Source organism: Humulus lupulus, chromosome 5 (assembly GCF_963169125.1).
Source record: "Humulus lupulus chromosome 5, drHumLupu1.1, whole genome shotgun sequence".
Lineage (NCBI taxonomy): Eukaryota > Viridiplantae > Streptophyta > Magnoliopsida > Rosales > Cannabaceae > Humulus > Humulus lupulus.
Genome location: NC_084797.1, coordinates 201,187,530 through 201,213,318, shown reverse-complemented (window position 1 = coordinate 201,213,318; position 25,789 = coordinate 201,187,530). Strand labels below are relative to the sequence as shown.

The following is a 25,789-nucleotide window of genomic DNA, read 5'->3' as shown; positions in this document are numbered from 1 at the left end:
TTTTTATCTTAGTATAGTTCTTTCATTTTTTTTTTTCCTTATATCAATTTATCTCTTCTTAATTTTTTTTTCTTCAAAATTTCTCCTTATTTTTCATAACTTTTTCTTTCACATTACTTTATCTAATTATTTATTACAAACTTTTCTATTGTAAATATATTTATTAATTTTTTATTTAAGATTTTGTTTTAAAAAATAAAACTAAAAAATTATTTTTAGAAATCATTAAATAAACACCCGTTGTTAAAAAATGACAAACAAGTTTTAATGTTGGATAAAGCAAATTCCACCAGTGTCCTATTTTTAATTATCAGACATGCAATTCACCAGTAAATATTCCAAGCAAAAAAATCAATAAAGTGACAATGTAAATAATATAGTTTGAGAGATTAAAACAATGACATCAATGGGTTGGGTTGATTGAAAAATAAAAGTATGTTATATGAAATTGGAAAGGGACATTTTTTCTACAACTTAAATCTAGTAACCTAATCTTCTTTTTCTCCTAGGACTACTGAGGTTTAAACTTTAAACCAAGAAGCTGAAATTTGAATGGAGATTGGAAAGAATGAAATTTCACAGCAATGTTGGATATTTGGCGTCAAGGAACTCTCTAAGCGTCCGAGCAGCTTTATGACCACCCATTAGTTCAGCTAACCCCTCTACCGGAAGGAGTGCGAGTTCTGCCAAGCTCTTGCAACCATCCATAATGGCCCTGTAGTTTGAATCACTCACACCTGGTAGTCGTCTCAAAAACTCCATAGCAAATGTATTGTAATTTTCAGCTCTGTAATATGATAACCAAATAGTAAAACATCAAACTTGGCATTTTTTTTTCTCATCTTAAATGTAAATGAATAACAAATATCATTTCCCTCAGGAACCAGAGGTTTGCAATGCATCTAATACCAGAAAGGAATATCTTTAAGGGGACTATAAGGATCACAAGTTCTACAAAACCTAGCTTCCCCCAGATAACTGCCCCTGTGCCATTCAGAGGTTTGGGGTACGAGCTCAAAGCAGTAATACACAAACATAATCCATGTCAATTACCTCACATCATTGTCAATAATGCCCTCTTCTGAGGGTACCCCAACTCTCATTGCTTTCGCCTCATCAGGTTCGTCCTGATTTGCCTTGAGTGCAGCAAATATCTCAGCAGTAGCATGCATGCTGCGGGACCAGATTATGCGTAGGCGAGGGAAGTGTAGAACTAGCAATGACAGCTTTGATATAACATTGGTTGGTGTGACATCATCTCCAATATCATTTGCAGACTGCAATATTGATTAAATACATCAAAATTCAAAACAGTTGAGTTTTCAACTCCTATCCCCATTCTATATATCTCATCTACATTACCTGAAATGAAAAGCTTTTATCCTGTGAAAACTCAATAAGGAGGACAGGTATCTTATAAAAACGAACCATCATTTCCACCTGGTTGTACAGGCGGCCTGATGTGAAGCTCATGAAAAGATCTTGGATACTCTTTCTCTCCACACATATAAATGGTGAAAGAATATAATCCCCAACTTCCAAGGTCACTGGAATTATTCGCATGCCTTTTTGATGAAGAACATTTGGAAGGCTACTCATGAATTCCCTCATGTCCACTATGACCTGAAAATAAACCAAATTATTAAACATAAGTGTATGACAAGAGACAAACATATTGCAGAAGAGGATGCAATCATTCACCTGCATTTCTTTATCAGCTTCCTTTCTCCCCCCTGCCTTTCTGGTTATGGAATTTTGGGAAGATGTACCTTGTGCCTCTACAGAAGAATTCAATCCCAGGTAATGCGCATCCTGATAAAGAATCCAGTTGATACCCATAAATACAGGCACTGATCCTTAATTACAGAAGGCTATATAAATGAAACTTTTCACCGAGAATTAAATAAACAAAAACCAGAAGATAAAGTAGACACCAAGGAAAGTTGAAAGGAGATAATGAGAAGACCAGGGCTAAACTTTTAGATAATTAAGGTTCTAAAATTCAAGGGAACACAATTGTAATGGTGTGTCTATATCTCATACAATGAATACCAAAAAGAAAACCATATGATGGGGTAAAAAAAAAAAACCAAACCTGATCGACTGGGATCATCATCAATGATTTCTGTCTAATCAATGATTCAAATGCTCCATTCTCCCTACGTATGCTAGCCTCAAATTTTTGCACTTCTGTCGAATCTTCATAGAATAGAAAATAAACTTTCAACTTCTTAGATGGATTTTCAGCCTTGTGGACTTCAATCTCCCTGACAAAGGTCATATCTGGATGATAAACAATAATAACAGAAGGGTTCAAAATGTCAAGTATAGGTTGACCACTTTCTAGGGCATAAAAGTATGCTGGAGGTATTGGTTTATTAGCATTTCCAGAAGCTGTAGCTTCAGGCGCTTGAACATGTCTGCACAGAACCCCTTTGTCTGTGGATGCAACATGACATATGGCTTCTGAAAAACCACCTGCAGCTGCTGGATCAACTTCATCAGTTTGGCCTTCATTTTCTGAACTAGATCCATCTAATGCCTTCTTACTACTCTTATTATCTTTATTACCATGGCTCTTACAATTGTTTGGGATTTCTTTTTTGCTCCTTACTTTTTGCTTTCCTCTTCCACCTCCTTGGCCACTAGCTTCAGGCTGAGGATCAACTCCAACATTATCATTTTTAAGTCGGTTTTTTATTTCTGATGCTGCCGCCACTAGTGCACCATGTTCCTGCTTGTTTATACCGCTAGGTTCTGCATTTTGTGCAGGTGCTACAGGCATAACTCCATCAAGAATCCCAAAACCTTTGGGTTCCTTTGGTTTCTTTTTAAAGCGTGTTTGCAAGTCACGCAGCTGTACTTTGTTCAGCAAGTAGTTCTCCCATTCTTGTTGCATGACCTTCACAAGAAATAAGCAAATTATAATTTTTTTTATATGATAAGTAGTTAGCTTGTCGTGTAAGAGTATTTGTGATCAGTTGCAAAAAGAAGTAGAAAAAATAGATGAAAAGGGACTCCAAAACCTCCTTTACCCAATTAGTAATACACCCTGTCTAGCCCTAAAAAATAAAGTACCACTTGCACAAATATGCTTGAAATTATGAGTAACCAATGATTCCCATGTTGCAATACATGCTCTAGTCTAGAGACTAATCAATTCGACACCAAAATAAAGTGAATCAAGATCAAAGATTTCAAAGGTAAATAGAGTTCTAGATGAAAAAAAAAATTGCATGTATTTTTAGCTAAATTTAAAGTTTTACACCATTCATAATAATAAATTGATCATGCATTTGAACAAGCATTGTGGAAATATCAGTGCATGACCAGAATCGTCAGACTTATCATCATACAAGATTCTTTTCCAATACTTTATGCAACAAAGTGAACCGAACTGATGTACAAACTTGAGAAAAAGAAAACCTTTCTTGGACCATTGGTGATGCATTGTTCAAGTTGTAAGCATGAGCGCTCATCTTTGCATGCCACCAGAACAATGCCACTATCAACCTCTTCGTCCCTAACAAGTTCTTCACTGGACAAAGCTTGCTCTTGTCTTTCCTCTTCTATCTCTTCAAGGACCTCCTTAATAAATCAAAGAATATTGATTTAGAAAAATCTATTCCATGATATCAAACAAATAATGAGTAAAATATATTTAATTACAAAGCTTTAAGCTCATAATCAAATTGACCGGAACAGTATAGCTATAAAATGATTAAGGAATCTAATGGACCGCATAGAAACAGAAACTCACTCACTCACACGTAACACCTTCCACTTCGGTGCTTCCTCCAAAACTTCGTCTAAAACAATTGAAACATTCGTGTTCATTGATGAAGAGCCACCAACTTCTACACAGGAATGTGAATAGGAAATAGCTATTCAGATAAGTAACAATATAACAACGAGGAGAAAATATTCATTAATGATAAGAAGAAAGTTCCTTAGTCATCTCATACTTTTATTTTCATTATCATCAGCGCCCCCCTTCAATTTTCTCTTTTTACTGGTTGAACTCTTACTTGGACTGCTTAATTTTGAACCATCAGATGCCACAAAACGATAAACTCTTTTCTTTGCCAACTCAAATATCTTGTAGCTTGACTCTGCAAACATCCAGACCGACCTATAACTCTCTGAAACTCGAAGTGTATCCAAATACTTCAAATAAGTCACTGCATCATACCTACCCCAATAAAAAATCAAAATAAATCATCAAAACCCATTATAATATCAAAATTTACATTGCAAAGTAACTATTCTCAGCTAACAAAAATCTAACGGGATATAAGTTTCACATGTATATGTGTCTGTTATATATAACTTCCCTTGCAGTTAACTAAAAGACAAACTAAGTACCTATCCCAATAACAAGTCAAGCTTAATCACAAAATCCCATTATTAAATTAAAATTGGCATTGTAAAGAAGCTAGTTTTCGTCTGAAAAATTACTGCATCAGTTCAAATAATTATGTATACATATATATATGTACGTATATATACCTAACAAGATAGTCCAAAAGTTTTCTCAGTGTCTTCAAGTCGGAGACGAGCTGCTTGGTCTTCTTCCCCAAAGTGTGCCAAATGGGGTCCAGCTGCCTCCTCACAATCTCATCAAACGACTTAAACAAACCATTCTCGACCGTCAGATCCTCAACATCAACCTTATTCGTCTTCTTCATCTCCTTCAAGCACCCATCCATGACCTCCAAAATCGCCTTCTGAATCGCCACCATGTATTTAGCCATTGGAACCCTAATATCCACCACTTCGGGAGCCTCCTTCTCCAACTCCTGAGACACATAAACATGGAACCGAGGCCAAAGGTGCAACTTCCTAATACACAAACACTTCATGATCCTCTCGGCCTTAGAGAACCCAGAAACCATCGAGTGAGGCTTATCGGAAAAGGCCCTAACGTAGGCATCGCGGTTCAGGGACCGGAAGATTCTGACGATGAAGGCCTCGGTGGAGGTCTCGGAGAGAGAATGAGCGGTGAGGATAACCAGCCCGGCGATGGCAGAGGTGGGGATTTTGGAGTTGAGGAGGTCGACAATGAGAATTCGAGGCGTGATGAAGAAGATGGAGCCGGAGGAGTAGAGAGAGAAGCGTTGGTGAGCGGGGAGTTCGGCAGAGATTTCGGAGATTCGGTTATGGGGGTTGTGGTGGTGGAGGATTTGGGATTTGAGGGCGGCGGAGGTGGGAGAGAGGAGGAGGAGGGAGCCCTGAGATGGGGAGTGAAGGAGGAGGAGGGAGGAGATGAGCTTTGGTAGAGAGAGGCCGGAAGAGAGGATAACGAGGCCGCTGCCATTGGGAGGTTCTTCGATCAGCTCTGAGATTATTTGTTCATGGAATTGTACCATTTCTACGTTTTGGAGTTTGAGAATTTGAGGGAGGGAGGGAAGTCTTTTATAAACACGAGACTGAAAACTGAAAACTTTGGTACCACTTTCTGACAGATTTTTTTGTTTTGGGGGAAGGTTATAGTCATTTTCTAACTATATTTATTTTAGGTAAAAGTTCCTAAAATTTTATTTTTATATTTTCATTGGCTACTGAAGATTAATAAGAATGCATGTACGTACAAATTCATAATATAAGAAATTCAAGAAATTTGATATAAAATGATAATCTTGTTACAAGTATAATTGGTGGTATTTAAAGGAGAACTTAACATAAATATGGAAATGTTAACTAAACTTTAAATTGGACAAAAAAATAATTAAGCCAAATATAGTAATACACACTTAATACAAAAATATAAATATGGAATTCCCATAAACTAACAAACCAGATTCCCATATTTTTCGATCAAGAAAAAGATTTCGCCCACTGCCAATCAAGAAAAATATTTTCCGCCTACTACAATTCGTCGACCATTTTTTCCGATCACAACTTCATATTCTCCATTGTTTTTGATCAAAATCCGATCAAGAATTGGTGGCTGCTACTCTCATCTTGGTCTCCTCTTGGTAAATATTCCGACAGTAACATCATCTTCACACAGTTTCTCTCCATCTTTCTCCAGTCATCGAATTAAACATTCAATTCAATTTCAGATCAATTGATCTTATTCTCCGGCAGCTGAAACTGGTTTTGGATTCTTTTCCAATAATTAGATCTTCTTCTCTGATTACATCACCTGCTTTTACCTTCGTTCACATCAGCAAAATCAGAAGTCCATCAACTTCTCTGATTTCTCAAATAGGTAAGCAAATCTTTTTTCAAATATACGACATGCAAAGTATTTACACAAAGAATCTGCAAATTACTTCCTGAGAAAATTCTTGACTCAAACTACTTGTTTCAAAACTTTTTTAATTACACACATGAAACCAGTTATATCACAAAAAAATTCAACATTTACATAATTCAAATACTACATAATAATATAAAAAAAACAACAAAATAAATACAGTAACCAATTACATACGAAAAATAATAATAATAACATTCTGCATAATATTTTATCATGAAAAATGGAAAAATAGAAAATGATTTACGTTTATGAAACCAGTTACATAATATAATTTTAACTTTGCATATTTGAAAAATCAAAAAAAAAAAAAAGACAACACATTCACTAAAGTAACCAGTTACACACACAAAAACAGAACATAATGCAACATAAATAATTATAGAACCTGGAAAATAGTTCTCGATTCACTAAAAGAAACCGGTTACTTAAATAATTTCAACATATGATAATATTCATTCACTAACACAACCAGATACATTTTAAACAACACTAAAAATTATGTTGTGCTATATTGCAGATATGGAGTCCATAATGACATTGATTCATTTTGGAGGAAAATGGACAGATAGATATCAGTATGATGACTACACCATGACCGGACTGATAATACCAACAAATTGTTCTCTAAACAATTTGGTTCATTTAGTGAAAACTGAGATAAAATGCAATATTCAAAATATTGAGCTGAGTTACCAGTTATCACCAGGTATGCCACCAATGAAATTACTCACTGACAATTCAGTCCTATTCTACATTGAGCTGAAAAAGAAGCAAAATGAAGTAACTGAGCTACCACTATGCATCACCAGTGTTGATCAAACAATAGCTGAAACTGTTCAACACAATACATATGAAGAAGAAACACAAAAACAGAACGCAGATTTAGAAAAGCTAGTTCTTCAACTAAACAACGAGCAATCAGCTACAAAATTACAATATGACGAAGCAACCTACACGAGAAATAACCAGGTACAAACCTTCCCAAATATTACAGACATAGCTGATGATGTAGCATAATTTATCATAGAGAGAATAGAAGAAAACAAAAGAAAAAGAGAAGAAGAAACATAAATTATAACTGATCATAAAATTTTCAAAGTTGAAGAAGGCCAGATTTATAAGGACAAAAAGCTCTTAAAATCTGCTCTATGTTATTATGCTATGATCCACAACATCCAATTCAAGACAAAAAGATCTGAACCAAGAGAGTACCTGGTAACCTGTGTGGATGACAATTGTAACTGGTTACTTAGAGCTTCAAAGTTCAGGAAAACAGAAACATTTAAAATCAGAAAGTATGTAAAAACTCACACCTGCTCCTTGGATATCATTATGGAAGACCACAAGTAGACTAATTGCAATGTCATTGGGGAACTAATAAAATCAAAATACATGTCAATAAAGAGATTACACACACCACATGACATAATCAACGACATGCTTGATGATTATGGTGTTTCAATGGGGTACCAAAAAGCCTGGAGAGCAAGAGAAAAAGCTTTAGAATTGGCAAGGGGAAACCAAGATGATTCATACCAAAAACTTCCCATCTACCTTCACATGCTAAAAGTCTCGAACCCAGGTACAATAACGCACCTGGTTACAGACAATAAAGATCACTTCAAATATATGTACCTAGCATTTGTAAATTCCATCAAAGGATGGAAACACTGTAGGCCAGTCATTGTGATAGATGGAACTTACTTGAAGACATCATTTGGGGGAACTTTATTCACTGCTTCAACAATGGATGCTAACAACAACATATTTCCATTAGCCTTTGGAATAAGAGACTCTGAAAATGATTCATCATGGTTATGATTTTTCACAAAGCTAAAGGAGACATATGGAGAAAGAGAAGGTACTGTTTTCTTTTTTATATTCTTATTGAAACAAACTAAACACATAAAATTATCAGTTTAATAACAGCAATAAAATAGTAAAAACAGTGTAAAAAAAATAACAGTCATATAAATTAATGAAACCAGTTACTCAATTAGGACAGTGTTGACGCGGTTCTTCGCCAACAGGTAATTAAGAGAATGAGAGAAAATGATTAGTGCTAAACGTGAACCGAAATAGATGTACGATCTTTGGGGGCGAACGTGGTGACTCAAGACACGGTTTTTAAGTGGTTTAAAGGTTAAAATCCTTCTACTCCACTAGTCAATATTATTGATCTATACTCAGTATTTGGTTACAAAGTATTTCTTATAAGGGATTATTTTTCCAACCCTTATCAACTCCCAGGGTCTCCATATTTATAGGAGAAGGCACCTGGAAGTTGGTAAGGAGGTCATCCCGTGACCTTCTTATTTGTCTTATCAACTCTGTGACATTCATGATTAATTCCTAAACCTGACACATAAGTGTGGTCAAATCGATAGGTAAGGAGATAATGGGCCGCACGACCCAATCCAGCCGTGGGTGTTTGAACACGCACGTTCCTGCTGCGTGTCCAAGAAGTCAGGGAGATATCGGACACGTGATGTCAGATATATGCACGTTTATCTTGCGTGTGTTGACTTTACAAGAGGTCATAGCCTCCATATCTAGCTCGTACCACGAGCTGCGCATTTGACCCGACCTTCGGCCTTCCGATTCCTCGCTCCAGTCCTGGCGAGTCTTGGCGAGTCCTTGAGGATTCCTCGAGCTAAGGGGGGTACGACCTCAAGACAGGAGCTCCGGTCTGGGGGATGTTTATGGACTAACTATGATTAGTCCGAAGCTCGGCCTGCTAATCAGCCCGTGGGAAAATCAGGGCGTACAGACAGAATAACCAGTTACTCCATTGTGATTTTGCAAAAAGGTATGACAATCATTTCAGACAAGCACAAAAGTATAGAAAATGCTATAGACGATGTATACCCAAAAGCTTTTCATGGAGCATGCATATTCCACCTGTTAAACAACATCAAAGTCAATTTCGGTGTCCATGGGGAGGACCTAAACCTAAACGTTGTCAAAGCAGCAAAGGCATACAGGGTACAATCATTTGAGCACTACATGCATGAAATAGACAAGATTGAAACACGCATAAGACCATATTTACAAAAAATTGGATATTCAACTTGGTCTAGATGCCATGCTCCAACAAGAAGATATACAATGATGACATCAAATATAGCCGAATCAATAAATGCTGCATTGAAAGCTGCAAGAACGCTGCCAATCACTACAATGATGGAAGACCTTCGAAGTTTAGTTCAAAAATGGGTATGGAAAAATGGTAACGAAGCAAATGGAACATTCACACAAGTAACAACAGATACTGAAACTGTGCTTAGAGAAAACTTTATTCGTGCCATTAAATTTCAGGTACCTGACATATATTGAGCACTGAATATTATTTACCAAAACTTTTAGTAACCAGTTACTAAAAAATATCACAGTATCCAGTTTCTAACATGTATTCCTCTACTAAAATAAACAGGTCTTCCCAATAAACACTATACTGTACCAAGTTGTGGTTGAACAGAAAGGAAATTTTTTGGTCAACCTAATGGAGAAAACATGTGAATGCAAAAGGTTCCAACAAGATGAAATACCATGTGCACATGCAATAGCAGTATTCGCCAAAACACGGCTGAAAACATATGATTATGTTGCTGATTACTACAAAACTACAACTATGAAAGCAACATATGAGTCAACTGTTCATCCATTGTCAAATGAAAGCGAATGGACACTGCCAGAGACTTTAAAGAAAATTGTCCTACCACCAAAATCAAGAAAACCACCAGGTCGCCCTAGAAGGAAAAGAATCAGATCTAGAGGAGAACCAAAGGTGCAGATAAAATGTGGAAGATGCGTGCAGCCAGGACATAATAGAAAAACATGCAGGAATGAACCAATCCCAAAGCAGCGAAATCCAACAAAGTCAAAGAAAATAGACAAATAATTCTCTAAAGAATAGATATACTACAATTTCAATAATTTCAATTGATGTAATAAAATTGTATATCATAATGTTTTCTACTTCAATAAAAGTACAAACTTTTGAAGCATTTTACATTTTATAAACTTGATACTCAACTTCATGGTTCCAAACACAAGATATTCAAAATCTGAAGACTCAAGTTCCTGGTTACAATACATAATATAGAAGAAAAAAAACAGATACTATAAGTAAATTTAACAAACGACTATATATAAATGAAACCAACGATTTAAAAACATAATTATATAATCACAAATTTAAAAAAAAAAAAACATAAATATTATAAACTTGATACTCAACTTCCTGGTTCCAACACAAGATATTCAAAATCTGAAGATTCAAGTACCTGGTTACAACACATAAAATAGAAAAAAAAAGGCAGTTATTATAAGTAAATTTAACAAACGACTATATTAATGTAACCAACGACTTAAAAAACCTAGTTATATAATCACAAATCTTTCACAAAAAAAAAAAAACATAAATATATCAAAAAATAATTAAAAAAATAGAAATAAAAACTAAAGAAACAATAACCAATTACCCGAAACATATAACTTTTACTATCTAAAACAGAAGTAACCGGTTACACCATCTTCATACAATAATAATTGAAACCTATATGAAAAAAAACATGTACATAACAATATCTTCAAACTTTAAAAAAAAATCACCAACTCTATTGAAAAAAAAAACATACACATTAAAATAAAATACATTAAAAAAAACTTTATATTAAGCCAGAAGGTGAAACCAATTATTTACATTGACAAAAAAAAAAAAACCATAGATAAGTACAGTACTAAAACAGTATTTAGTTACAAACCACAATTTCACTATTAAATAAAGAAAAAAAAAAGACATGGTCATTAATACAACTAAAAAAAAACTACAAAATCTCTACTTATAATTCCTCCTCCTCTTTGATTTCTTTGATGGAGCATCATCTTCTGTTTTGTACCCACCAATCTGTTTTGCATGACTATACAAGTTAATGGCAAGATAATCACGATAGGTAGCAATTTTGGCAGCCATGTTCTTTGGGATGTCATCAATCTTCCCATGGATAAACAAATCAGTATACTTGATAACAAATACTCCACAATCACTGCAAAAAAAAAAAACAAAAAACAACAAATGAAATTATTTAAAACAAACAAAATAGAAAAATAAACAATAATATACAAAAACCAGTTACTTACTTATCCTCTTGAAACGGCAAGTCTTTGGCAAAGTTAAAATCAATTGGATCCTTCTTCCCAGTAGAATATGGACCAACATTCAAGTCCAAATCTTTCCTAGAACAATAAAAATCAAGAAAGTCTAGAAAATATGGTAAAACAACAGAATAAGCCTTTACATATGACAAAGCAATACTCTCATTCTTCTTCCCCATCAAAGAGTTGTAGACAGTTAACATCCTACTCTTAATGGAAAAGTGAATAAAAACCCAATGCAACTGAACCTTGACATGCACAGGAAAAAGAACATGATCCACATCCACCCAAGGAGTGTTACAAAACAAATATTCACCAATAATGTAATCTGAAATGAGGTTATCAAAACGAATGCTGCTTGAATCACATTTGGCTGCCACAAAGTTATCATACAAACTCTTGATAATTGCATCAAACCAAGAGTCTGTAGTTGTAACCCTCTTGTTCAAACCATCAATCAACTTAATCTTCTTCCTCAGGTAATAAAAACATACATTGATATGCTACAAAAAATAAATAAACATACAAAAGTTAAGAACCTGGTTACTAGCCAATATATAATAATAAAAACAAGTTACACACAATACTACAAGAACCTGATTACTACCCATAAATAATAAAAACAGTTTACACACAATACTAAAGGAACCTAGTTACTTCTCTTAACCATGATCAACAAAAATAACAAAACATCTAAACAAACAAATACTAATTAATAAATATTATACCAAGAACCTGGTTACTTACAGTGTCCATAAGGTCCTCCCCACAAGTTTGAAGCTTGTAAAACCACATCTTCTCAGAAATTTTAACAAAAGAATAATCCATCGGTGGATTGATAATGTTATTGACATCAGAAGATTTATTCTTCCTTCAAAACAAAAAATATATATATATTAACAAACAATTAAATATCAAGAATAATAATATTAAACAAAATATAAAAAAACATACTTATTTTTAAAAATCATTTTATCCTCAATCCAAGAAATATAATCCAGGCATTCATTCTTTGAAACATTCTGTCCAATTTCATATTCAAATGGAAGCAATCCCTAACAATCACCACTTCCTCTCCCTTCCTCTTTACAGTTTATTTTACTTCAGAAGAACCAAACTCCGTAACAAAAGGAGATTTGACATGAGTACTAGGTTTAGGCTCCCTCTTTTCAATAGCAACAGGAACTTCATCAACATCACCAACCATCACAACTTTCCAATCATCCTTACTCCCACTAAATCTCTTTTCTCCTTCTGCATACTTAACAGTTTTATCAATAACATTCAAAATCTCTGGATCCACATATACTTCTTCAAAACTTAAACCAACTAAACTGAACTCAGGCTTCTTTGAAAAATCCTATGATGAAGAACAATAAAATCAATTACAACAAATTCAATTTTAAATGAAATAATACAAAAAATAAAACAAAAATAAATTTCAAAACCTTTTCTCCACCCACAACATTTGACAACTCCAACCTAGAATAAACAGCATCAAAATTTTCATTTAAATCCTTCCCGACACCCTAAAATAAATAATGAAACTGGTTACAACAGTAACTGGTTACACTAATAAACTAACAAAAACACAACATACTATTAAGAAACATAAACCAGTTACCTTACTACCATCAAAATCTTCACCTGAATCCATCCCACAATCCTAGACAAAAAAAAAAAAAAAAACAATCTGGTTACAACAAAAAATGGTTAAAAAAAACAATAAAGCATAAAAACAAACAAGTTACCTTAGAATCATCAGAAATAGGACAGGAAACATTATCAAAATCAGCTGGCTTTTCCCCTTCATTACAACCAGCACTTTCATCACTAGAACTTGCAACTTTTTCAGAATTTTTTGCAACAATTTTTGTAATCATTGCAGACAAATCACTGAGTTTCCCCATGAACTCAGATCTCATAACTGCAGTATCACTAATAATAGATTATTGGCTTGCTTTTATTGATGAGATTGATTCACAAATCAGTCTCAACTTTTCACTATCAACCTGGAAAAACATAATGAAATAATTTACAAAACAGCAAAAAATAAACATAAAAAGAAACCTATAAATTTCAAAACAAAATAATATATTTTTTTTAACTAAAACAAACAACAAAACTAACCAGTACCTGGGTACCCGAACTACTATCTCCATCTTCAGCACACACCTTCGGCAAGTATAAAGGCTCAAACTTAAACTTCTTCACTGCCGGTTTCTTCCTCTCCTCAGAAGATGGATAGACATTCAAGATAGTCAACTGAATAAATTAAAAATATATATATAAAAAAACAAGAAACTGGTTACCATCAACTGAAACCAGGTACACAAACAAAAATCCTAAAATGAATAAAACAAATTTAGCAAGTAACCAGTTACAAAACAAAAATATTATACCTTTTGATTGTTGAAAATCTTTGCCACCAAGTTTGAATAGAAGGCATTATCATTACTCTTCCAATTCAACAAACATGGATATTTTTTCCCAACCTGTTGACAAAACTCAAGACTCAACTCAGATATACATTCATATATCCAAACAAGAAAAGCAATCAGAAAACCAAGAAGTTTGTAAGGGTGAAGGCCAACCTTCCCATCAACGAAAACTCCATCAAAGATTTTATTTCTACCCTTCAAAGCAATTTTCAAATAATGAAAACTCCTATCCCATACCAACTTCCCAAAACTAATATTTGCTAATTCATAAATATCTCGATCAACCATCTCAAAAAAGAAATCATCAACCAACTTCTCACTAGTATAGCCGTACAAATAGTTAACTAAGATATGAACTATACCCAATTTGACAACATCATCATCATCAACTAAATCCTTACTAATAAAAGCATTTCGTAATTCAGACTTTGACACCTTACCAACAAAGCGACCAAATATTTTTTTTTTAAACAAAACTTTCTTTTTTTGAAAACGACTTAAATCAAAATCACCATCACATTTAAGACCCGTAACTAGAGCAAACTCTTCAACAGAAAACCTACAAACTCTACGACCAAGCTTAAACCACATTTCCTCTTCCTCCCTCTCATGAGACACCTCTCTCAACAACACAATCTGGGCAAGTTGAGTTTGGAAATGAATATCACATACTTCTAAAAAGTGCCCAAATGGCGTCTTCTTAAACAATGATTTCTGACTTTTGGTCAACTTAGATTTCAAGTCATTAATGACACTCTTGTCATTAAAATGTTGAACCTTACTACCAAACCTCTTGGAGGGATTTATCTTTAAATGAGCCTGCAGAAGAAAAAAACAAAACAATTAAACATGTAACCAGTTTCAAAAAATATAAACATGAAAAATTAATAAGTACTTTACATTTATAAAACCAGTTATATGTATTTAACTTTGTATGGTTGAAATATATATATATATATATAAATTCATTCACTAAGGTAACCAGTTACAAACTCATTAAGCAAAATCTTTCACTGTTATCTGCAAGTAACCAGTTACACATGTAATCAGGTACAAAGAAAACAAAACAGTTTAACAACAAAAAAAACACAACAATAAAAATAAAACAAACACAAACAAAAATGAACATTATGCAAATTAACTACAAATCTACAAGAAACCAGATACACAACCATAAAAAAATAAAACAAACACAATCCACCGAATGTGAAACACAATAACAGTAACATAAACAGATGAACAATTTTTGATTATTATACTTAAAAAAATAAACACATACCACAACATGTTTAGTCTCATGAGAATCATCTCCAGCATCCTTACTACCAGATGCACACGAATCCTTCGTTTGTTTAATAGTGGAAGGGGATTTACTTTTCTTCCTTGCAACAGTGAAATGGGATTTACTCTTCTTCCTTGCAACAGACTTCAAATGTGTAACGTTACTCCTTCGAGGAAGAATCTCGCCAACATCATCCCCTACATTCTTCGATTCATCCTCTACTATACCAGAAATTTTCTTCTCAAAACCAGAAATACCACCAACTTCACCAGAGTGATCCATGACACAACTTTGAAATTTAAAATATACAATGCACTGCATAAAAAAACAAACAACACAAGTGAAAAAGAATAACAGATATACATATATATATATATATATATATACAGAGCACAAATTACAAATAACTACCCATAAACTTCCCAAAAAAAAAAACTGATAAAAAACTGACAAAACCCCCACTAAAAACTAACGATAAAATCGTGCACAAAAAATAAAAACCACCATTAACACAGATTAAAAAACAACCACCCACGGCAGAAAATAGATAATACAAAGCAAAATTAACAATAAATATACATTAAAAAAATAAAAAAATAAACCCTGAAACCGGGTACTCACCGAGACGAAAACACCACAAAGAGGCACAAATCCACAACGAGAAACTTATAAAATCCTAAAAAAAGAACAAAAAGAAGAAATCAACACAAAAAATCAAATGCTGAAGGAAAGAAAAAATTCGAACTAAACGATATACAAAAAACGTGATACTGAAGCAAACTGTAAATACACACCTGAAACCAGGTACTCACCGAGACGAAGACACACACAGAAGGCACAAAATCCACAACGATAAACTCAAAAAAACCCTAAAACAGAAAGAAAACTAAGAACAAATATCAAAACAACAATTGTTGAATAAAATATACTGATAAAATGAAGAAAACGTGATAATGAAGATAAAAAAACAATAGAAAATATAGGTACTCGAGTACCTGCATGCATAAGATAAAAATATTGAGAATTGATTTTCTTACAAAAATTATTTTCCAAAAAAAAAGAAAAATAATAATAATAATACTTAAAATGACTGAAAAGCCCTCACAAAAATTCACATGAATGCATAAGAAACAACTATTGAATTATGATTTTCTTACAAAAATTGTTTCCCAAAATAATAAAAAAAAAAATAATACTTAAAAAGACTGAAATTCCCTCACAAAAATTTCCAGATAGAATAAATAAACTTATACAAAAAAATATGGGATACAAAATAATTTATTTGATAAATATGGAAAAACAAAACCCATCAAAAAGTTAAACAACAAAAAAAACCATAAAAAATGCACAAAAAAAAAAGCCATATATATCAAATTTTATTGAATTTTCCCATATTTCATGTAAATTCCTCTATTTAAAATAACTTTCTCCATTAAAAAATAAATAAATAATAACTTACCAAAATAATTTGTCAAAAAAAAAAACCTTACCGATTAAAAAAAACAAAAAACAAAAAACAAAATAACACTACTATTATACTTAAAACCACAATGTTTTAAAATTATGTATAGATAGATCATGGTTGTGTATAAAGATTTTCAATTTAATTTTAGTATCTCAATTTATAACTCTAAATTAGTTTCTAATTTTATTTATTTATTTTAAAATGATGTGCTACTCTTCTATTATTAGTTAAGATAATTTGAAACATGAAAAATGGACCTCCACAATCTTGATTCTATAATACTACTACACATCAGACAAATAGACCAAAAGATCGTGTGTTATTGCTCCAAGAAAGAAGTAAATATTGAATCCAATATAGCTCAAATGTATATAAAATATTTCTCTTCCTTTTTTTTTCTTTTAAAGGAAAAGATCAAACTTATATAAAGATGTCAGAAAAAAAAAATATGAACTTCTCAATCTGATTCTACACTTGTGGTAAGATCTCCATGGCTCCTCTCGATCCTTTGCAACAACAACGGTACAGGCTGTTCCAAGACGGAGACATTGATATTGTTCCAAACATCTGGTACAGCGGGGAGGAGAGCGATTTTCTCTGCGATTTTCATGTCCTCAGGAAGAACAGAACCAAAAACAGTGTATGTTTTCTTCCATTCTTGGTGGTTTGCAAGGCTAATAAAGAATTCTGGGCCAGAACTGATCCAGGCTACCGAACCCCGTTTAATGGTTGGACAAATTTCCGTTGGGATCTTCTTGAATGGAGTTCCCATGGCTTCCAGTGTTCCTTGGATCAGTGCAAATGGGGGACCATGTGGAGCCTATGATAATTGAAAAGAGAATGATCAAATGCAAAAACAAACAAAACTAAAATGAGTAGAACATGAACATAGATTAACAGCTAACACATAGCCCAGTCTGTTGAAACTTCATATTATTTGAAAGAAAGTTCAAAGGCAACAAAGGGTCTATAACATAGTTCTTGTATGATGCTTAGGTGAAAATGCAAATCAAATAAATAGACTTTTATTGATCTCTTTGTTATGTTTTACTTCTTTTCACATATTTGTTTTCTGAATCATCAAATTACACAATTGGCAGCCGATGTGAGATCATAAGTTGCAACCGACCACATATCCAAACAACAGATCAGAAATAGACCTTAGAGGATACAAGACTACAGCACAAGATTGTACAGCGCAGGTTGAAAAATCCATGGCAGTCCTTACATCAACTTTTGGCAAAGTAAACAAATTTCAAGTCTAACCTTGTCTATGTGGTTTCCTTCTGAATCCCAAGATTCGCCTCTGCTTTCTGCGCGATAGAATTCACAACCTGCGCAATGCCGCAATTTCAAGAGCTCCAGAATGTAGGCTACAGAATGAGGGGCGCAATCTGGGAAAAGCTGCATCAAATGAGTATCGTCAGATGAATGGAAACTGTTAGGAACTGAATTAACACCAAGTCAACGACTTGAATTTTGAACAAGTATTTTGACATTTTACTTGATTGAAGAGGACAAAAGTAAATAGAAATTGAGTTGCATACTCCGAAAATATGAAAAATAAGTGATTAACAAAAATCTAACACCCTAGAATAAGTGATTAATGACAGTTGATATCAGCATTTGCAACAAAGAACAAAATATAGGAATTGAACTGAATTTCAAACGCAATCATTTATCGATAGTAATGTGCTAAATTTCTGACTATGATCAGGATTTACTCCAGAACCTAGTGTCATTCTATATTAATTATTTGCTTTAGCCTCCTAAGCATGTTCATTTCAATAGCTTTTCACCCAAATGGGCTTACTATTTGTTTTCATATGCACCTTACGATTTAATAAAATTAGAAAAAGACTCCTTTACATTATATTGGTAGTTGGTTTACTCTAATCAGCATATTAAAATCATGAACTCTACTGTTCATTGCAACTGGATTTTTTGCCGATCCACATGTTTTCTTGAAATTGGCTCTAAATCCTTTACCATTAAAAAGAAAATATTAAAAGCAGTGAAAAATTTATGAAGACACAGAAATGAAGCCAAGTCATCATGAAAAATAAATTCCATCTGGTTATATATGATATTTTTGTCTAGCTACTAAGTGCACTAATAGTTACCTTTATATGGAGAACTCCATGTTTTGTTTTCATCCCAACAATTCCCTGAAAACAGGAAAGGCATGTATGAAACAACCTGGTGAATTGCTAGAAATTCAACAACAATAGAGTGAAGATAACAAAATACACAAATAAAGTAAAATAAATAAAGATTACAACAATAACTTCCAATTTTAACAAGGGCTTGTATTAAGAAAAGAATTCTAGGGTCTCTTCTTCTCAATCAAATCAAAATAACTGTGCGAACTCTAACAACTATATTCCGAAAGCTACAATGTTTGATAAAATCCAATCCTATTTCCAAGTAATAGAAGTTTATTCATTATCTGCACTAGATTCTTTGGTTAGCTGAAGCTACACTTTGTTACTTACAATGATCCTAGAACCCAAACCAAGCTTGATTAGTCTTCCAAATGAGGGGAATAACTTCACAGTGAGCCATTCCACGGCCGGGGAACTTACTCAGCAGCTATTTAATTAAACCATGGTGGCCTATTATTTTGGTTACTTTTTAATTTGAACACAACAGTTACAAATGAAACTCCCACCTATAACTATAACCAAACATGTCTTGTAGCCTAAAAGCAAAGAGGAAAACAGCCTTTGCATGATTGAGAACTGTTCACGGACTAGTTAACTATTGACAGTTATGTTCATGGAATGCAGATCTACTCAGCAATAAAATCAATACTAACCACCAAACTTACATCAGACAATTACAACATTTTCCAATAAGTGCAAGAATAGAACAATAAATGCTAGTTCAATAACACAATGTTCAGTAGATTTATAAATATATATACATATATATATATATATAATTATATACCTCTCCTTTTCCAAAGATGATTCCAGACGTCCAACTAACTGAATGACCTGCTTCTTGCCGATCTGGAACATAGGTGTCCTTCTGCTTCTTTAACCAGCACTACATTCACAAAGTGAATCCAGAGAAACTCAAAATCACGTGCTAATAAAATAGCCTTAGAAAAAGGGAAAAGCTTTCACAGTTTGTGCATCAAACGCAGACAGCATAAAGAATAAATCTTTTTTTTTTTTTAATTTCTATAAAGTAACACAAATTAGCTTATAGCTAACGCCAATATAAACGAAACCCCACAATACTTAACTCAGAAAGTTTCAATAATTTGGCCTATTTTAACCATTTAAAGCAAGAAAGACCAAAATCACAGAAGAAAAATTTAACCGTTGACCATGTATACAAAGGCTTCGAAACTGAACTCAACTCAACCCACCTCACCAAATTTGGAGCCACAAGTCTTCTGATTCCCGCAGAAGACCCAAGTGTCACATAAACAAGGGCCATCATTGCCAGTACACATGGCTTTACAAGCCTTACAACACTCGTCAGAAGTGTTGAACTTAAACTCGGATCCCCACTTAACCGCAGCTCCCCAGAGCTCCAGATTCTCGACTCCCCTACAACACTCTCCATTCTCATCCCTCGAATCTCCATCCGCACCGCTGCCACCGGCATCCCCTTGAACCAATTCAAGTGTTGACGAGGTGGTGTAAAAGTCGCTGGGTCTGAGGACCACGGATAAGAAACCGTAGACCAGAACGCAGGAGATCAGAGCCGAACATAGGAGGGCAAAAATGGAGCCATTGGTGGCTTCTGGGTCCGTGTTTCTTCGAGGCATTTTGATGAATTTGAGGGAGATGAGCAATACCCAGAAGTGGATTTTGTTCTGGTTTCAGATTTTGAGGAGGAAGAAATCAGACACTTTTGGACATTTTTGTTGTTTTGGTGGGCGTTGACTGAGAAGAAATAAAACAGAGAAAGTAGAGCAAAGCAGAGTGTTTTTATAGATTCCGACGAAAGAGAAGAAGAGGGTAGCAGAGCAGCCAGCTGAGGGAGACTTGAACGAAGTCCAATCAATGATATCTTTCGCAGATGTGTTTCACTTTCAACGGTCTCCCACGACACGACAATGTCTCAAAGCTTGTACATTGTCAAACGACGTCGTACGCAACCCCATATTGTCATGCCAAATGTTGTAGTAAACTAGTTGTATGCCAATTTATTTATTGCTAAGCATTTAATGGAGTGTAAAAAATTTGGTTATGTCATATTTAATACTTCTTATAAAAAGTAAAACTCTAATAGTATTCTTAAAAAAATGTATCAAATGGCACAAAATATAAATAAAATGAGTTAAATTCGACACATCAATAAATGTTATTTTTTTATTTACATATTGCTACTAATTATTATAAGATATTTTTTCTTAAATACACATTTTAAAAAAAAAAATTACGGTTCTTATTTTTTTTCTTCAAAAATACGCACTAAGTTTTTAAAAATACGATTTTCAAAGTTTCATAATTACGAAAATACGGTTTTTAGAAAAAACAACTACGAAAAAACTTGAAAACAACTAACTAGACCAACTAAACATAAAAAAAAAAAAACTAAAAACAACGTGAAAACACAAAAAAAACCTAAAAAAAAAGAGACAAAACCGTAAAAATGTAAAAAATTTCTTAAAATTGTAAAATTGAAAAAAAAATATTTGACCGTGAAAATGTAATTTTTTAGCAAAAATTAGTATTTTATGTAATTTTCCCTTATTATAACTGAGTAGTTGACAATTAATGACCAACCCTATATTATTTTTTATTTATCTTTTTTAATGATAAATTTTTTGAGGTACATAATTTGGATAATAAATATTAATTTTTGTATGTTCTTAATAAATATTAAATGAATTATTAATTTTTTTGTGTGTTAATTTGTATCTTGTGCATTGGAGCACAATTGCAAATATTTAGCCAAATTTAACATTAACTCATTTTTTGTGCTAAAATTAGCATAATATTTACATCTTGCATTGGAGATGGTCTATTGCTATGTTCAATTTTATCTCAATATTTTCAAAATACTGCCTACTTTTTGGCCAAACATTACCATTATTCTTAAAACAACCTCAAATTAACATAAAGACTTTGATTAAGGAAAAAAAATTGACAAGTAAATTTGATTCACGTTTGAAAAATTAAAAGAAGTCAAACGAAAATGCATCATTTTATTTACTTATTTTTATTACATGTTAGTGTTAATGTATGAGCCTAGATGAGGTGGATCCTAACTTAGAGAATGTTAGGCAAAAATTTTAAAATTTAAATATTAAATTAATGCAAAACATAATTTTCCTCGACCTATCCAAGATTATAAGAATAATCTCTTAATTACAATCATTTTATTTAAAGGAAAACCTTTTAATTCCAATTATGATTAGATTAAATATTTCTCTAATTTTTGGAAATATTTGTGTGAATTTGGAATTGTGGCTGAACTCAGTAGATTTGGTTGACTAAGCTGCCTACATACTCTGGTTAAGGGATCAAGCCACTTGTAGTTCTGGATGTGATATTTTAGAAAATGAGTGGAAGAATTCCGATGAATGACCATTTAGGAATCCATAGTAATTTTAGAAATTTACGAAATTACGGTAGATGACCATATTATGAAATTATTTGATGTTTTGGAAGTTAGGAAAAATTTCGAGGTGAATGACCTTTTATAGAATTTTGAGAATTGTGTTTGATATTTGAGAACTTTGAGAATTTGTGGTATTTGTTACTTCACTTAGCTTTAGCAGCTAAGTTGCCTACATATCCTTCAAATGAATCAAGTCAAATGCAATTCATAGATTTTTGTATCTTTGAAAATTTTGTAAAGAATTAACTCACTTGGAAATTCCTACCATTTGAGGTGGGGGTTTGAGGTGAATGAACTCATTGAGAAACCTGGGAGCTTGTAAATGTACCTAACCTTAGAAATTAGGTTGCCTGCGAATCATTTGGAGGAATCAAGTCGAGCGTAGCTCATGAATTTTTGTATCTTTGAGAATTTTGTGAATAATTAACTCACTTGGAAATTCTCACCATTTAAGGTAGGGATTTGAGGTGAATGACCTCACTTGCAATTTTTGAGGTGAATGACCTTATTTGGGAAATTTGAGGTGAATGACCACATTGAGAAACTTGGGGAGCTTGTGACTGTACCTAAACTTAGCAATTAAGTTGCCCACATATCCTTTAGAGGAATCAAGTAGAACATAGTTTATAATATTTTTTGTAAATTTGTATTCTTTGGAGATTTTGAGTTTGTTTTGAATTGAAACTCAATTTTAACCTTACTTGAATAAGTTTGGAGATATTGGACTTACAATTCTATTTTGATAAGAATTGTGAAATAAAATTCAAATTTACTTTAGATTTTGTGTTTTTGTGAAAGTAATTTAAATCTTATAATTTGAAATTGAATCTAATAATATTTGAAAGAAATATTTTTTTTGACAAAGATATGATGACTTGTATTTTAGTTATTTTTATATTTTGTCACACTTGACTTTAATTGGAATAATTTTTTTATTGTTTTACATTCCAATTTTCTTTCAATAAATTGATTTTGAGAATTTTTTTAAAGCAAAGTTTTATAAATATCTTATCTAAATTGTTTGTGTAATGTTAAAGCAAATTTGTCAAAGATTTTATACGTAACTTTAGAATATCCAAAATCTTTGTCTCATCCATTTTATTTTTATGCGAGAGAGAAAAAGAGAGTGAGAGCAAGATTAATTCTCCTTGATCTTTCGGACTTGGGCTTTCATTGAATATGAACATGATATTTTTTTTAATATTTGCACAAAGCCTTCATGGCTTTTTCTTTTGTTATATGATTAATATATATAGGAGAATTCTCCTATATGGTCTTCATTTTAAGCTCTACTGGTGGGGCTCTCAATGTTCTCGACCCGTGAACAGTTTTTGACGCGATTTTTTTTATGACCATGTATATTGTAGCTACTTAGAATATTCTGCAAATTTTCAGAAAATTTGCAATAGTTTACAGTACCGAAAACTAAGTTCAAACATGTTGCACGCGTGACTAATTTTTTTATGGACGTAGAAAACAACATGTTAAAATCTAGTTTTCAGTACTGTAAACTATTCAGAATTTTCTGAAAATTTGTAGGATGCTTTTAATAGCTACAATATACACGGTCATAAAAAGAAATCGTGTCGAAAATTGTTCAAAGGTCAAGAACACTGAGAGCCCCACCGGTAGGGCTTAAAGTGAAGCCCCTATAGGAGAATTGTCATATATATATAAAGTGAATAGTTTTCGGCGCGATTTATTTTTATGACCGTGTATATTGTAGCTATTTAGAGCATCGACACGATTTTTAGAAAATTTTGAATAGTTTACAGTACCGAAAACTAGGTTTGAACATTTTGTTGCACGTGTGACTAATTTTTTTTATGTGCGTGGAAAACAACATGTTTGGACCTAGTTTTCGGTACTGTAAACTTTTCAGAATTTTCTGAAAATTTGCAGGATGCTCTAAACAACTACAATATACACGGTCATACAAAAAAATCGTGCCGAAAACTATTCACGAGTCAAGAACAGTGAAGAGTCTCACCGGTAGGGTTTAAAGTGAAGCTCCTATAGAAGAATTCTCCTATATATATGTATACATGTAGGTTTGTGCATTGGGACTAGAACAAAGAACATGACTGAAATATGCTTGAACTTTATTTATGATATTCAATGTTGGGTCATTTGAGTTTGAGAATTGATAAGAGGGACTACTGGTGCTCAACACCACAACGAGATAACATACTGATATTGGTACAATCCAATATATGATCTCACATATTTGAATTTAATAAATATTATAGGGTATCGCTAATCAACCATAGGGTGCCACCTCATATGGTGTTAGACACCTTAAGGTGCCAAATAACAACACTCTTTGAGTTTAACTTAGCTTGAACACTTACTTTAAACTAGTTATGCTTTTCTTTTTCGATAGACTTTGGCCTTAACAGGTTTAGAATTAAGACCCTTCTTTTGTCTACTATGCTTTTAGTCTCCTGACATTCATATATGTGTGTTTATATAGACAAAAGTAAGCTTTGGCCTTACTTGAACTTATCATTTTAATACAGAACATATATTCAAACTTAACTCAAAATACCCATAACAGAGAGCTAGGCTCGACAATAGCCAAAGGAAAATTTTACTATTTATTCATAATTGTAACGCCCTACTACCTTAGAGTCATTACCATGTGATTATAAAATGTGCCATTAGCTCGTTAATCGAGGTGTTAGATCAAAAAGTGTGATTAAATCAAAGTGAAGACTCGTTTAAAGAAATTTTAATAGAAAAAGTTGGACATTCATTTAAATCATAAAAGTGTTACATTGGGATCCCAAAATATTGTTTAAAAAGTGTTTACAACCCAAAAGTTAATGTATAGTCGACCTAGGCGACAAAAAAATTGAACGTTTATAACGCGTTCCCTAAAACAACCTCAGTCGTGGCGGCCAGATAGGCCAAACATGTATGCGCCGCTCCATGCCCTCCAACTCATACTTGTTTGGCATTTCCCTTGCCCTTACCTACACCATTTAGCACCCATGAGCTAAGGCCCAACAAGAAAACTCCACACACATAGCATATAACAATTCATTCCAGTATATGCATAACTTTAAACAGGTACAACAGACTATGCCAATCAAGGTGCTTTACCAGGCACTAGGTTCACGGTCTTCACCGAACGGGTGAGTACAACATCCTGGATGGCCATGCCATGGCAGCTTGTATTACACATGCTTATTGTCGTTCCCCGCCTTTGCCGATCCTGGCCTTCGCCGATCAGTCATAAACATTCATACATAACATTAAACACAGATAATTGAGCCATGCCCTGCTCTACGGGCAAAATTTTTTTTCTTACCTGAGTCTTGAGCTGACAATACCAGGCGATCTCGAGCACAATCCCTAATCCCGAGCCTTAGCGGTAAAACCTAGTCACAACGCAATAATAATTAATCATCACAATATAAATCGATTAAAAACCTCCAGGATAAAATATTAGCCTCCGGGACCTCGAATTTTACTAAACCGGGTAGTAGGATCCTTCCCCAGCCTCTAAGTTTGAGTTCCCGAGCCCAAAACCCCTAATTGGCCACTATTTTCCATTTGAGTCATGACCCTCCTAAAGTCAGAGAGCTATG

At 33.3% G+C, this 25,789-nt stretch overlaps 3 protein-coding genes across 5 annotated transcripts; 1 reads left to right on the top strand and 2 right to left on the bottom strand.

Annotated features, from left to right (window-relative positions):
• Positions 1-398: 398 nt before the first annotated feature.
• On the bottom strand, positions 399-5,458 carry LOC133778054 (DNA repair endonuclease UVH1). 3 transcript variants are annotated; one of them, XM_062217877.1, is made up of 9 exons: positions 4,510-5,458; positions 3,966-4,192; positions 3,769-3,857; positions 3,427-3,588; positions 2,096-2,902; positions 1,702-1,812; positions 1,429-1,623; positions 1,054-1,277; positions 399-787 (listed from the first exon to the last, which is right to left on the bottom strand). In XM_062217877.1, exons 1-9 carry the CDS (start codon positions 5,367-5,369, stop codon positions 577-579), a joined length of 2,886 nt encoding a protein of 961 aa, XP_062073861.1. In that variant the 5' UTR covers positions 5,370-5,458; the 3' UTR covers positions 399-576. The 3 variants fall into 3 exon arrangements, with proteins under 3 accessions (XP_062073861.1, XP_062073859.1, XP_062073860.1); XM_062217875.1 differs by having other exon boundaries at positions 1,363-1,623; positions 4,510-5,457; XM_062217876.1 differs by having other exon boundaries at positions 1,363-1,623; positions 3,769-3,854; positions 4,510-5,457.
• Positions 5,459-9,076: 3,618 nt separating this feature from the next.
• LOC133779852 (uncharacterized) lies at positions 9,077-10,166 on the top strand. The gene is made up of 2 exons (XM_062219754.1): positions 9,077-9,583; positions 9,699-10,166. The coding sequence occupies exons 1-2, from the start codon at positions 9,077-9,079 to the stop codon at positions 10,164-10,166; spliced, it is 975 nt and encodes a 324-aa protein (XP_062075738.1).
• Positions 10,167-16,910: 6,744 nt separating this feature from the next.
• Positions 16,911-20,668, bottom strand: LOC133778053 (uncharacterized). The gene is made up of 5 exons (XM_062217874.1): positions 19,990-20,668; positions 19,563-19,661; positions 18,734-18,778; positions 17,877-18,014; positions 16,911-17,430 (listed from the first exon to the last, which is right to left on the bottom strand). The coding sequence occupies exons 1-5, from the start codon at positions 20,392-20,394 to the stop codon at positions 17,068-17,070; spliced, it is 1,050 nt and encodes a 349-aa protein (XP_062073858.1). The 5' UTR covers positions 20,395-20,668; the 3' UTR covers positions 16,911-17,067.
• Between the last annotated feature and the right edge of the window lie 5,121 nt (positions 20,669-25,789).

What these genes read in the sequence shown, in the direction of transcription:
- LOC133778054 (XM_062217875.1), bottom strand. Translation starts at nt 5,369, where the DNA reads ATGGTACAATTCCATGAACAAATAATCTCAGAGCTGATCGAAGAACCT. An exon ending in TGATGATAATGAAAATAAAA is followed by an intron (nt 3,858 to 3,965) that starts GTATGAGATGAC and finishes ATTCCTGTGTAG; the next exon opens with AAGTTGGTGGCTCTTCATCA. An exon ending in ATAAAAGCTTTTCATTTCAG is followed by an intron (nt 1,278 to 1,362) that starts GTAATGTAGATG and finishes TCAATATTGCAG; the next exon opens with TCTGCAAATGATATTGGAGA.
- LOC133779852 (XM_062219754.1), top strand. Translation starts at nt 9,077, where the DNA reads ATGACAATCATTTCAGACAAGCACAAAAGTATAGAAAATGCTATAGAC. An exon ending in TTCGTGCCATTAAATTTCAG is followed by an intron (nt 9,584 to 9,698) that starts GTACCTGACATA and finishes TAAAATAAACAG; the next exon opens with GTCTTCCCAATAAACACTAT.
- LOC133778053 (XM_062217874.1), bottom strand. Translation starts at nt 20,394, where the DNA reads ATGCCTCGAAGAAACACGGACCCAGAAGCCACCAATGGCTCCATTTTT. An exon ending in GTGGCTCCAAATTTGGTGAG is followed by an intron (nt 19,662 to 19,989) that starts GTGGGTTGAGTT and finishes TTGTGAATGTAG; the next exon opens with TGCTGGTTAAAGAAGCAGAA. An exon ending in TCATCTTTGGAAAAGGAGAG is followed by an intron (nt 18,779 to 19,562) that starts GTATATAATTAT and finishes TCCTGTTTTCAG; the next exon opens with GGAATTGTTGGGATGAAAAC.